At 49.0% G+C, this 13,158-nt stretch overlaps 1 protein-coding gene across 1 annotated transcript; it reads left to right on the top strand.

The window, feature by feature from the left end:
* The first annotated feature begins 1,174 nt into the window (after positions 1–1,174).
* On the top strand, positions 1,175–12,278 carry PGD (phosphogluconate dehydrogenase). Its single transcript, XM_032131446.1, has 13 exons — positions 1,175–1,279; positions 3,057–3,132; positions 3,562–3,741; positions 3,882–3,947; positions 5,002–5,120; positions 6,157–6,226; positions 6,610–6,744; positions 7,163–7,352; positions 9,208–9,338; positions 9,821–9,954; positions 10,279–10,378; positions 11,304–11,426; positions 11,968–12,278. Exons 1-13 carry the CDS (start codon positions 1,272–1,274, stop codon positions 12,085–12,087), a joined length of 1,452 nt encoding a protein of 483 aa, XP_031987337.1. The 5' UTR covers positions 1,175–1,271; the 3' UTR covers positions 12,088–12,278.
* The last annotated feature ends 880 nt before the right edge of the window (positions 12,279–13,158 follow it).

Below are 13,158 nucleotides of genomic sequence, written 5' to 3'. Positions count from 1 at the left end.
GGCCTCCTCAGTTCTTTATCTGAAACGCTGTTGTCTTTGCTGCTGGGGCTGATGCCGTGGTTTTTTCCGATTATGCACTTGAGTAACCTGTGAACTTTCTCTGGTGGCTCTTCTGACAGGTTAATAATACCTCATGGAAGCTGCTCTGTTTCACTGCTTTCTGATTCATTCACGCTTAGTGCCCAAAATTAAGCTGAACCAAAAACTTGATGGGCCAGATAGCAGCCGGTGATCTTGTTTAGAAAATAATTTATATGGAATTTAATAGAAACTACGGTCTCAAGAGGTAGATGTGTGTTGACCATACATCGGCTGTCGTGGAGCAAAGGTCCTGAAATTACTGTCACCCCACTGCTCACGGAGGGGCAGGTTTTTCAAGTTTTGGCTGAAGTTAGGGCACGTAAAGACAAACGGGTAGCGGTGATGCCTGAGGAGCTGACTGCCGCCTGGGACGATGTTCAGCGGCAGAATCGAGAGCCAATTAATAATAATTAGAGAGAAAAGACAAACTGCGCAGTTCCCAGCGGTCCCAGGGGTGCGCATCGCTGGGAACAGAGGCACAGCCGCCGGCACGGGGCAGCTGCGCGGCTCCTCCGCGGGCGGGCGGAGCGTCAGCGCCCGGCGGGGACAGCGCGGAGCCGCGGCCGGGACAGCGCGGAGCCCCGGCCGGGACAGCGCGGAGCCCCGGCCCGGACAGCGCGGAGCCCCGGCCGGGAGAGCGCGGAGCCCCGGCCCGGACAGCGCGGAGCCCCGGCCGGGACAGCGCGGAGCCGCGGCCCGGACAGCGCGGAGCCCCGGCCCGGACAGCGCGGAGCCCCGGCCGGGGACAGCGCGGGGACAGCGCGGAGCCCCGGCCCGAACAGCGCGGAGCCCCGGCCGGGACAGCGCGGAGCCCCGCCGGGGACAGCGCGGGGACAGCGCGGAGCCCCGGCCCGAACAGCGCGGAGCCCCGGCCCGGACAGCGCGGAGCCCCGGCCGGGACAGCGCGGAGCCGCGGCCCGGACAGCGCGGAGCCCCGGCCGGGACAGCGCGGAGCCCCGGCCCGGACAGCGCGGAGCCCCGGCCCGGACAGCGCGGAGCCGCGGCCCCACCGCGCCACTGCCCCTTTAAGGGGGCGTGGCCTCGGGACATCGGGCCATGGGCGGGGGGCGCGGCTCCCCGGAAGAGCCAATGGGCGCGCTCGGCCCCGCCCCGCCCCCCGTGGCTGATGGGGGAAGCGGCGCGCGCCGCGGGCCGAGCCCGGAGAGCCCCGGGAGCCGCGCGCCGCCGCCATGGCCGAGTGAGAGCGGGGCCGGAGCGGGGCGGGGGCAGGAGCGGGGCCGGAGCGGGGCAGGAGCAGGGGCAGGAGCGGGGCAGGGGCAGGAGCGGGGCCGGAGCGGGGCAGGGGCAGAAGCGGGGCCGGAGCGGGGCAGGGGCAGGGGCAGGAGCAGGGGCAGAAGCGGGGCCGGAGCGGGGCAGGGGCAGGGGCAGGAGCAGGGGCAGGAGCAGGGGCAGAAGCGGGGCAGGAGCGGGGCAGGGGCAGGGGCAGGAGCGGGGCCGGAGCGGGGCAGGGGCAGGGGCAGGAGCAGGGGCAGGAGCAGGGGCAGGAGCGGGGCAGGAGCGGGGCAGGGGCAGGGGCAGGGGCAGGGGCAGGAGCGGGGCAGGAGCGGGGCAGGGGCAGGGGCAGAAGCGGGGCAGGAGCGGGGCGGGGCCGGAGCGGGGCGGGGCAGGGGCAGGAGCGGGGCAGGGGCCGGAGCGGGACGGGAGCCGGAGCGGGGCAGGGGCAGGAGCGGGGCAGGGGCAGGAGCGGGACAGGAGCGGGGCAGGGGCAGGGGCCGGAGCGGGGCAGGGGCCGGAGCGGGGCAGGGACAGGAGCGGGGCCGTAGCGGGGCAGGGGCAGGAGCGGGGCAGGGGCAGGGGCAGGAGCAGGAGCGGGGCCGGAGCGGAGCGGGGCGGGGCAGGGGCAGGGGCGGGGCAGGGGCAGGGGCAGGGGCCGGAGCGGGGCCGGAGCGGGACAGGAGCGGGGCAGGAGCGGGGCTCCGGCGTGGCCGCGCTGGCGTGGGGCAGAGCTGCGGCCGGCTCGCGGCGCTGGCAGGCCCTGATGCGCTGTTTGCTGCGGGGGCTCTGCCCTGTGACTCCGCACAGCCTCGGGCCCGGGGGAACGGTGCTGCCGTGGGCCCCGCTCGCCGGTGGGTCCGGAGGGAGAGGAATGGGGCGGCTGTGGCAGGATCCGGGATCAGTTGGTGCTGGAGTCGTGGCTGTGAAGCAGGAAAGTTGTTGTGAACCGAGGGTCAGAGGAGGTTGGTTCCCCTACGTGCGCTCCTTGTGAGCTGCATCGGCCTCCAGTAAGGATGCTCCGTTTGCCTTGTTTTCTGTGCCCACCCCAAGTCATTTGGCATTGCGGAAGCAAAACGTGGTATAACATTCAGACACGATGTTCTAGTGCAGCGGAGCAAATCACTCCCTGCCTGTAGTGCAGTGTTTCGGATTGCTTTTCCTACTCATCCAGCTGTTCCTTGGTGATTGGGAAGAAATCATGGTGACTCCAGACATATTGTGTGTGTTCTGCACTCTGGGAGACACGAGGATCTGCACCTTTGTCCCGAGGGGCAGCTCTTATCTCTGCTCTGTGTGACCACGGACAGGACCCAGGCCGGAGCTGTGTCAGGGGAGGTTTAGGTTGGATCTCAGGGAAAGGTTCTTCCCCCAGAGGGTGCTGGGCACTGCCCAGGCTCCCCAGGGAATGGGCACGGCCCCGAGGCTGCCAGAGCTCCAGGAGCGTTTGGACAGCGCTGCCAGGGATGCCCAGGCTGGGATTATTGGGCAGGGGGGGGTCTGTGCAGGGCCAGGGGTTGGACTGGATGATCGTGTGGGTCCTTTCCAGCTCGGGATATTCCATGATTCTATGATCTGTTGCAGTAATAGCTGACAGAATGAACTCAAAACTCCATGTTTGTTAGGAAGGGATGGGCTGCCCTGGCAGCTGGCATGGTCAGAACAGTCTGTGAGAGGTAAGGATGCTACGGCTGGATCACTGCTAGTGACTTACCTGGCGTTTTTGTTCTTTCACATTCCAGAGCTGACATTGCTTTGATTGGACTGGCCGTGATGGGTCAGAACCTGATTTTGAACATGAATGACCATGGCTTTGTGGTAAGTGAGGAGAAATACTGTTTAGGAAGGCTGACTCAGCAGCACTTGGGATTGGAGCTGAGCATTTTGTGGGTGCTTTCCCCTCGCTCTTGTGATGATCTAATGGGTGTTATTTCCTTCTTTTAGTTATACCTTGTGCTGGCCTTTGTCCTGATTCCAGAGAACAGCGGTGCATGCCTGTACTCAGCTGGCACCTGATACGTTAATTATGCATGACTTTTCCCTGAAGTTTGCCTTGGCCTTGCCATTAACCACAGGTTCCCAAGGCATTTGCAAAGACATGCTCAGGTTCATCCCTGCCCTGTGCCTGTCACAAAGGTGGAAGTGGGAGAGCACAGGATGTTGAAGCTTGCTTGTATAATTTGTAGTCTGAGCTAAAGTAACTGTTCCATTGGCAGCTTTTATTAACGAGTTTTCTTGCTCTCCCAGGTTTGTGCTTTTAACAGGACGGTTTCCAAAGTGGATGATTTCCTGGCTAATGAGGCCAAGGGAACCAAAGTGATCGGTGCTCACAGCCTGGAGGAGATGGTCTCCAAGCTGAAGAAGCCCCGTCGCATTATCTTGCTGGTGAAGGCTGGAAGTGCAGTGGATGACTTCATCAATAAATTGGTGAGGCAGACATTTGTTCTACCTGTGACTTCTTGCTGTCTATTGGAGGAGTTTCCTCTCCTCCAAAGTTCTCAATTATTCACCATTAGCGAGGTTTTGAATGTATGGAGAAAAGTGAAATGCTGATTTATTTTTGACAGGTGCCATTGTTGGAGACTGGAGACATCATAATTGATGGTGGGAATTCTGAGTATAGAGATACCACGGTAAGCCTGTGTCCTACCTAAAGTGAATAAATAAATTACCTACGTCTCTTCCACTTCTGATCATCAGCATAGTCAGTCAATAAGATGCCATCACCCCGGTGCTCAGGAAAAGCCAAACTGAATTATTTCTGCAAAATTAGATCATGCTGCCTATTAAAAAGCAATTAAGGATTGCCCTATAAGAATGTTTTATAGAAGTTGCCCAAATAATCAGAGAATATTTTTTGGACATGTTTGAAAGAGTGAAGGCCTTTAGAAAATTTCCTTTTACAATCTTAGGGTGGTTTCAGGGAGATTGATAAGTCTAAGGATATTTATAGATTTGCTGTTATTTCTTAACCCTTCATGATCACAGGACAGTCCAGTAAGACAGAACTGCTCTTTGGGTAGTGGAAGCAGCAGAGTAATTATCTGCTTGTGAACAGGCTGTAACTGTAGAAGCTACAGAAGCTACATTAGCTTATCTGGGATGCTCACATGAAAATACTGCATTCAGATTGGTACTTCTAAATCTTAGAAGAGGTGCTCGCATTTGTCTTTCTGCTTCGACATCCTGATCTTGGATAAGAATGAAAAACTCAATGAGGGTCAGTCCTTGGGGAGCTTGCAGCTGACCTTAGGGATCTCGGCCTGTGCCTCTCTCCCATCAGAGGCAATTATTTGCCCTTAGAGTTTTCTGTGCTTGCACCTTCACTCTGCAATGAACTCAGCAGCTCCACCTTGGGCCTAATCTGCCTCCCCCGCATCTTTACACAGAGCATGTGTCACCTGACACTTACTTCCAAGCCTTTTCTGGCCTCAGTGCTGCTCATTTCTATCTGGTGCTTATAAGGACTTGTTTTCTCACCATGTCGCTTTTGCAAGTGTCCATGTCAAAGCAACAGGAAGTTTCCTAATGCTCACTTTGGTGCATGTACAAGCTTTCTCTGAGGTTGGCTTCTAGCATGTCAAAAGCAGAATTGAAAACCTAATTTTAAGTCTGAATTGCTAGCCTTTTCTATAAGGCTCTGGCATCAATCGAAATTAAACAGTGCTGCTCTGCTCTTTGTTCCAGAGGCGTTGTAAGGATCTACAGGCAAAGGGCATCTTATTTGTGGGAAGTGGTGTTAGTGGTGGAGAGGAGGGTGCCAGATATGGACCTTCACTCATGCCAGGAGGAGCCAAGGAAGCCTGGTAAGCACAAGCTACTATATTTTCCTGTTCAGAACGGTTCGCAACAATTCAAATTGTGAGCCGAGGGAGGGACAGAGGAGGGTGTGGGTATGGAGAGAACAAGATATGTTGCCATCTCACTTCCTCAAGGCTCCAGATTTCTCAACGTGGCTGGGGATCATGGGGAAGTGCTGAGCCTTCATGTAAGGCAGGCTTTTCTTCCAGGAATCCACAGGCAAAAGTAGGACCTACAGACATCTGAAGGGAAAATGTGTGCCTGGGGAGAAAGGAATTTTGCTTAAATTTTAAACAAGTACTTCTTTTTTTTTTTTTTTTTTTTTTTTTTGGAGGCCATACACACTTGGAAAGCTGCTAACCACCATGAATCAGGCAGCAGCAAATGGCCCTGTAGTGACACATTATAACAGGAGCTTCAGTACATGGTTGTACTACAATAGTAGTACATCAATTTATTTGCAAGTTTCTGCATGCTGCTGTGCTGTTTTGTACTCATGTCTTTATAAAGGACTGCACATTGGTGCTCATATTAGACTTTATCCCTGGTTGCCCATTTTCTGTGTAAATGTGGAAAGAAAGGGTGTGCCCAGGCTTTACCTGAGCTTTAGTATCTCCTGAGTCCCTGTCCATTTGCATTAGTGTTTCATAACCTGTATCAGCCTGTTCAAATTTGATGGCAAAAAGCCATCAACAACAATAAGTTGCTGCCCGATCATCTTTTGCCTTGAACAGCTAAGTAAGGACAGCTTCTGTGTTCAAATGGAGAGGATATTTGGGCTCCTTTAAGTGCATTACACTTGTCCATACAGTGTTGGATGCATGACTTGATTGTTCCAATGTCTGGCAAACAGTGTCTAGTTGGGCAAAACATATTTAATTGACATTGCTGTGTGGGTGGGTTATCAACCTGCCAGCTGCCCTCACCCCAGGCTGCCTTTTGGCAGGCTACAGAAGGAGGCATCATACCAATAGATTTTATTTATTTTCTCGTGTTTGTATCCCCTGCCTGTCTGCTAAGGTGTATTCTTTCTCCTCACAGGCCCCACATCAAGACCATATTTCAGAGCATTGCTGCTAAAGTGGGATCTGGGGAACCCTGTTGTGACTGGGTAAATAGTCATTTGATACTGACCCTAACCTGGGGTTAGATCCCTGCCCAGGTAGTTTGGGGTTAGAGCCATGCTTAGGCAGTTTCATTGCTGGAGCTCATGGATGTTTGTCCATAATAAGCACAGCACCATCAGTGGTTGATTTTCTGACTGTGTTCATTTACAATCTATCATCTCTGATAACTCACACCATGCAATGGAAAGACAAAGTTTTGTGGCTGGGTCATGTGCTGGGGGAGCTAAGTGGGCCCGTGACCCACTGTTTTCAGTTAGCACTGTCTTTGATTCCCTCCTTTAGGCAGAAGGAAACCATGGGCAGGTATTAAACACTGGAAGTGTTGATGATGCTGTTGCTGATGGGATTTTTGGATGTTTCCTGACAGGTGGGAGAGGAAGGAGCTGGACATTTTGTGAAGATGGTACACAATGGGATTGAGTATGGAGACATGCAGCTGATCTGTGAGGCCTATCACCTGATGAAAGATGTGGTGGGCATGGAGCATGATGAGATGGCAAAGGTGATTTGCAGTTTTTTATGTCTTTCCTTTCTTCGTGCCATGGTGTCTGTCTGCTACTGGTGAGGTGCTGGGCTTGGGTAAAGCTGCTGCATATACCTGAAGTGTGTTTTTCTGACATGCCTCCTGTGAGGGCAGGGCACAACATTCCTGAGCTTCACATGAGGTAGGAGCAGTGAGCACATACAGCTGAATGCTTATAGAAGTTGTCTAAAACTCTTCCCATGCTACAGTTGATTTCTCCCCAGGAAGCACCTTCATGTGCAGAGATGTGAATTACCTTACCTGAAAAGAGCTAGTGAAATACTGAGAATTATAATCCAGGAGGCACAATATATACATTAATCAATTAAAAGATATCATAGAGACATAGCAAATTGGGGTGTGTATGTATATGTATATACTTTTTCTTCTTTTTCAGGTATTTGAGGAGTGGAATAAGACAGAGTTGGACTCTTTCCTGATTGAAATCACAGCCAATATTCTCAAATTCAAAGACAGCGATGGCAAATACCTCCTCCCAAAGATCAGGGACAGTGCAGGACAAAAAGGCACAGGGAAGTGGACAGCCATTTCTGCCCTGGAATACGGAGTTCCGGTCACACTCATAGGTAACTGGTTCTTTGATCGTTCTTTCCTCCATGTACCACATCACAGGAAGGAGCATGGGAATAGATAGAAGTGAGCCCACAGCAGGGCTTGGCTTGCAGAAGAGGCTCTCGTAGGTGTAGCTGTTCCAGCCTTTCTGCCCTGACAGCTGTTCCTGGGTTTTTTTGCTGGGCTTGTTTTTACCTTGTTCCTTAAATGCTGGCAGTCCTGTTGTCACACCCATGTCCGTGGTGTCAGTGACAGGGGAACATTAAATGCTGTGCTCAGAGTGCTGTAATGCAGAGGAGCTGTAACACATCTGCAACACATTTAGAGTGCCCTAATACCACAGGTCCAGAGTGGGCTTCCTGTTGAGTAAATTAGATGAGTCAGCAGGTTCTTTGCTCTCAGATCTGGTTTCATTTCCATGCTTTCTCTACCTCTTTTTCCTTTGCATTGTCTGATCAAGTCCTGAAGATAAGAAAAATTATATTCAGTAGCTAAAAGAAAGTAACTACGGTGTAGCTGTCAAAGAAACATGGATGCATTCCAACAGCAAAACAAGTTCTCTAAATGGTTTTAATGTTCTACCGCAGCTGTAGTCTTTCAGTTCTAGGCTTGAAACAGTGTTTCTTGCTTGCAGTGCTAATATTCTCCTGCTTGGGGTTCTCGCAAAGATCAAGGGTGGAGGAGACACTCCCCGATTCGTGCTCTGCAGGGGCAGGGAGCATTGTTAGGTAATGCCGAGCTGACAGGGAAGTGTGGGCCATAGTCCTTGTGCAAACCTGGCCGTTCTCAGGGCAGTTGCTGTGTGTGGTTTTACTGCATAAGCATGACTTGCAAACTTCTGCTTGAAAGACCAGAGTCATGTTACTCCTGCTTTTTCCTGATTTTCCTACTACGCTGCTCCTCCCCACTGTAGAGGGAAGTTTTTGCAGAAATGGAAGTTAGCCTGTTCTGATTAAGGTGTGATGTGTCCTCCTGCTGTAGGGAGGATCCAGAGTCTTGTGAAAACATTACTCACTCTTTTTTTTTATTGTTGATTTGATTTTGGGGTGTGGTGGGGTTGATTTTTTTTTTTTTTTTGGTATATCACAACTCACTTAAAGGGTGGAACAAAATGACTGCGTGAAGATTTGCTTGTTTTCTTTCTATCAGATCCTGAAAAGGAAACTTTTTTTCTCCCTCATTTTACAGTACTGTCTTCAATTGCAAATAAGTACAGTTTAAACCAGCATGATTAGGAACTCACTGAGCCAGTCTGACAGATGATATTTAGTAACCTGCTTAGTGATGTTAAAAAACTTTATGGACTTCTGAATACTAATGCTAGGGGCCTGCCAGATTTGTGAATCTTATTTCATCTTATAAGTTAACCTGCTGATTTATTCTTGATTTTAATTGCCCTTATTTTGCACGTGTGTATTTCAAAGCACATCCAGTTCATGTGAGCTGGCATTTAAGCAACAGCTTTTTATCTTCAAAGCATGATACAATACTTGGTGAAGTCTTCAGCCTTGCTGTTCCCTAGATTGCAGTGCAACACTGTCTGTCTCTGATAGATAGGAAAAGATTTTAAAATAAATTTGCAAAACTGTGCGCTGGTAAATGTTCCTGAGGATAAATTTTCATGTGGATCACTTGTGGCTTTTTTCTTTATCATTTAAAAGCTGTATCAGTCAATACTTACACAATGGTTGTACTGAGTGGCAGTGTTGTCCCTCAGGAATGCTGTTGGAATAATTAATTTCTGCACCTGTTATTTCATTTGTGTACACGGCTCATCATTCAGTGACACTCTGTGGTGCTTGAGTATCTCAGACATGAACAGTGATGCCCAGCTTCCTAATGATCTCCTCTTTCCTGCCACACCCAAAGGGGAAGCTGTGTTTGCACGGTGCCTGTCTTCCCTCAAGGATGAGAGAGTGCAGGCCAGTAAGCTGCTGGATGGGCCCAAAGCGACTCAATTCAGTGGGAACAAGAAGGCCTTCCTGGAGGATATCCGCAAGGTGAGTCCTTGTGCTGGGTCAGAGCAGGTTTGGGATCCTGTGAACCCTGGGGAGGAGCTCTTGTGTTTATGGTTCATGAGAACTGGTTCCTGCTTTCAGCGCTGTGCATTGTCTCGTGATGTCCACAAAGCATAATGTGACCCATTCCTAACCAAAGAATAATCCAGAAGGAATTCAACTTTAAGCCACAGTGGGCAGAGACAACTACATGGGGTACAGAGATCATAATTCATGTACAGGAGCTTGTCCACCCCTCAATACCCCTGCCTTTGCCTGGGTATTGATCTCTTGATCTCTCTCTGTTGAAACCAAACTTTCTAATGAGAAGGGATATTTTGGTTCTCAAATAACTGGAATGTTGCTACTGTACTCATCCCTGCTGAGATGTGGGCTGAACAGAGCATGTAGACCATCAAGTTTGTTGTTCAACTTTGTGAGTACCTTTGTGAGACTTCTTGATTTTGTTTTTTTTTTTTTTTTAGGCCCTGTATGCTTCCAAGATTATCTCATATGCTCAAGGCTTCATGCTGCTGAGACAAGCAGCCAAAGAATTTGGCTGGACACTGAACTACGGTGGTATTGCACTAATGTGGAGAGGGGGCTGCATCATCAGAAGGTAATTGAGATGAGGAGGTAGCTTGGCTGCTGAGGGGAGAAGAGGGGGCAGTTTAGTTTATGAGGTGCTTGGCTGACAAACCCAGAGATTTCCTTGGAAAATCCATGGAGCTACTCTGCTGGTAAGATTCTGAGAGGTGGTAGACAACACTAAAGGTTACTAGATGAACCCACTATTCTGGTGGCTTAACTGCTGCAGATTTTCTTTGGTCTTTGTAACGTTTGGAATCTGAGTCTGGCTGAGTCAGGTTTTGGCACTGTAAGTTTTGAATTCTGGGCCTTTGTTGGAAGCTGTGACATTTGTTCTTGGTTTGCTTTTGCCTAGTGTGTTCCTGGGAAAAATCAAAGATGCTTTTGATCGAAACCCTGAGCTCCAGAATTTGCTGTTGGATGATTTCTTTAAGAGAGCTGTAGCAAACTGTCAGGTAAGTTCCAAGGAAAGGAGAGCATAAAACCAATAATTTACAGCCAGGACTGTCATGGTTCTTCTCTTTGATACTGACCAAGCTATCACTGGAAACTGAAGGTTCCCATTTTACTGTTACAGAAGAGCCTTAGGCAGAAATCAGCAATTCAGAAGGACCATAATATGAGGAAAAAAGGCCTGGCCTGTGTGAACATTCTCATCACTGCCCTGTGTCTTGTGCCTACTGTACAGTTGGATTTCAGCTGAGCAGACTATAAAGCTCTGTTCCAGTACCATTGTTTGCAGTAGCCCCAGAACAACAGTGTTCCAGACCCGCCCATTCTCTAGGCCTGTGTCTGTGTAAACAGTGTCCTGATTTGGATGGAGCTGACAGGCAGAATTAAAACCACATTATCTGGCCAAAAAAGAAGTCTCATATTATCATTATTAGTTCTTGTAACTGAATCTGAATATTTCATGCAAATTACTAGATCAGATGAACAGTTGAACTGAGGATTATCCACATCTATCTGAAATATCAGTGCTGCCCTCTCACTCCCTTGGACGAGCTTTGTTCTGTGCTTGGTGAGAGGTCCTGGAATTGCCTCAGTGTTTGCTCAGGACATTCCCCGTTCCCCGCTGAGTTCATGCTTTTGAGATGCTCTGGCCATGTTTATGTGAAGGAACAGCATCCTTGCTTGAGGCTGTGGTTTGACTGCATGTCATCCTGTTGTTAACTCTGTCTTACTTGCCATTATTTTAGATCAATCTTGTTTATGTAAAATCAGGAATCCGCTGCTGTATTTGCTCAGACTTGGTTATTAGATTTCGTTGAACATGAAATAGCACACAGAGTTGTACTGGAGTACTTCACATGCCTGCACATACCTATGAGCAAGCACTGAGCAGTTGCCTTTTTTCCCCCCTCTTTTCCTCCCTCCCAGGAGTCCTGGCGCCATGTGATCTGTACTGGAGTGCAGACTGGAATCCCTATGCCCTGCTTCACTACAGCACTTTCTTTTTATGATGGATACAGGCATGAGATGTTGCCAGCTAACCTGATTCAGGTAGGTACAGAAATCTCATCATGCTGTTATTTAAATACTGCTTTAAGGGCCTCAATGGCAGTATGTCCTGATCACCCACAGTATAGATTGCCTAATATATTTCTGTTGTACCTGAAATTCATGTCAATAAAACACTGAGGGATAGCTGGATAAAGAACACCAGAGATGCTGGTATGGCAGTGCCCAGTGTGTGTTTGTATTCCATCTGTGAAACAAGGGTAACGATATCTTTGAATCCAAATGCTTTATAGAGAAGTATCTTTGAATGTTTGGATGCATGGAAGTGCTTGCTTTTTAGATTACTACCAAGCAGAAATCATATACTTGTGTTTCTGCAGAACTCGTAATTTAATTACTAGATATTAATAAATTTTTCATTGCAGTGGTTTTGCTAATAATGAGAAAATAATTTTGAGTGTTATAATATTGGAGTAAAATCTTATTTCTACTATTCCTTGTTAGGTAACAGTAGGTGCAACTTCTAGTACTCATATGATATTGACATTTGTGTTTCTGGTTTGTCTGTGTGTTCTCATTCCAGGCTCAGCGTGATTACTTTGGTGCACATACATATGAATTATTATCAAAGCCAGGGGTATTTATCCATACCAACTGGACAGGCCATGGAGGAAACGTGTCCTCTTCTGCTTACAATGTCTAATGGAAATCCTTCCACTTGGAGCCAAAATACCGTAGATCTCAGATATTTCTTCTAGAATATCACTTTTTACTGTACTCTGCTAGACCTTGTGTTTGGACTCTTTTGCAATAACTTGTGGGTATATTTCACACATGTATGTATACCTCTCTATATGTATCATATAAGAAAACTAAATAAATTTAGTTATAAATCTGTTGAGGTGTTTTCTTTCCACTGCTGCTAGCCAAAACTAGGTAAAATGTTTTTGTGCAGTATTTAATAGAATTTACAGTCATGGTATGTTTATTGTATTGTGGTGCATAAAGTCACAGGGATCAAGACAGAGATGACTGCAGTTCAGGAATTGCTGAGAGAGGGGCAGACAGCACAGTAACTCTGCTCAAGGTTCCAGGCAGATAAAGGCCTTTCTTTCATTGCCATGGTTTATTCCTAACAGGCAGCAGCTTGTCTCTTACGGATTTAATTCCTGGGCATTCAGCTGCTCAGACTTCGCACTGAGTTCTGTGTGGTTTTGGTGGAAGGATGGGATGGGTCATGGAGAAACAAAACTGATATTCCTGTCACCATTCTCCCTCCAACCGTTGTTTGCAGTTTTAAACACTGGCATAAACACTTTGCATTGCTGTGTGCTTGCACTTTCCTCGCCCAAATCTCCCTGATTCTTTGCCTCTGCTTCCCATGGGGCAATTAAAAATACCCACAGCAGCATGCAAAGTTGGCTCTATTTTATATCTTCTCCCTGCAATGCTACTGTCAGTCATCTTCAGGACTTCTGAAAATTCACTTGGGCGTCTGAAACTTTTTTTTTTCTCAGACTGTTAAATTTTGTGCTGTGCACACTGATTTTTATATTAATTTTGGCCGTATATGTTTCTACTAAGGCAGCTACTTAGTCACTAGTTTAATACCTGTATAAGGTAAAACATAACTTTCAATGTAAGGTACCTTTTCCGCAGATGAGGCAGTAAGCTTTGGGAGTTCTGTAAAATAAAGGACTGCTGCGGTAACAGCGGTGCCGCATCGCGCCGCGGCTGCGGCTCCCCTCACAGCGGCCCCGGGGCGGGGCCCGCC

The sequence above is a fragment of the Corvus moneduloides genome, chromosome 22 (genome assembly GCF_009650955.1).
Source record: "Corvus moneduloides isolate bCorMon1 chromosome 22, bCorMon1.pri, whole genome shotgun sequence".
Classification (NCBI taxonomy): domain Eukaryota; kingdom Metazoa; phylum Chordata; class Aves; order Passeriformes; family Corvidae; genus Corvus; species Corvus moneduloides.
Note: the sequence above shows the minus strand (reverse complement) of the source record. Positions and strands in the feature narration are given on the sequence as shown.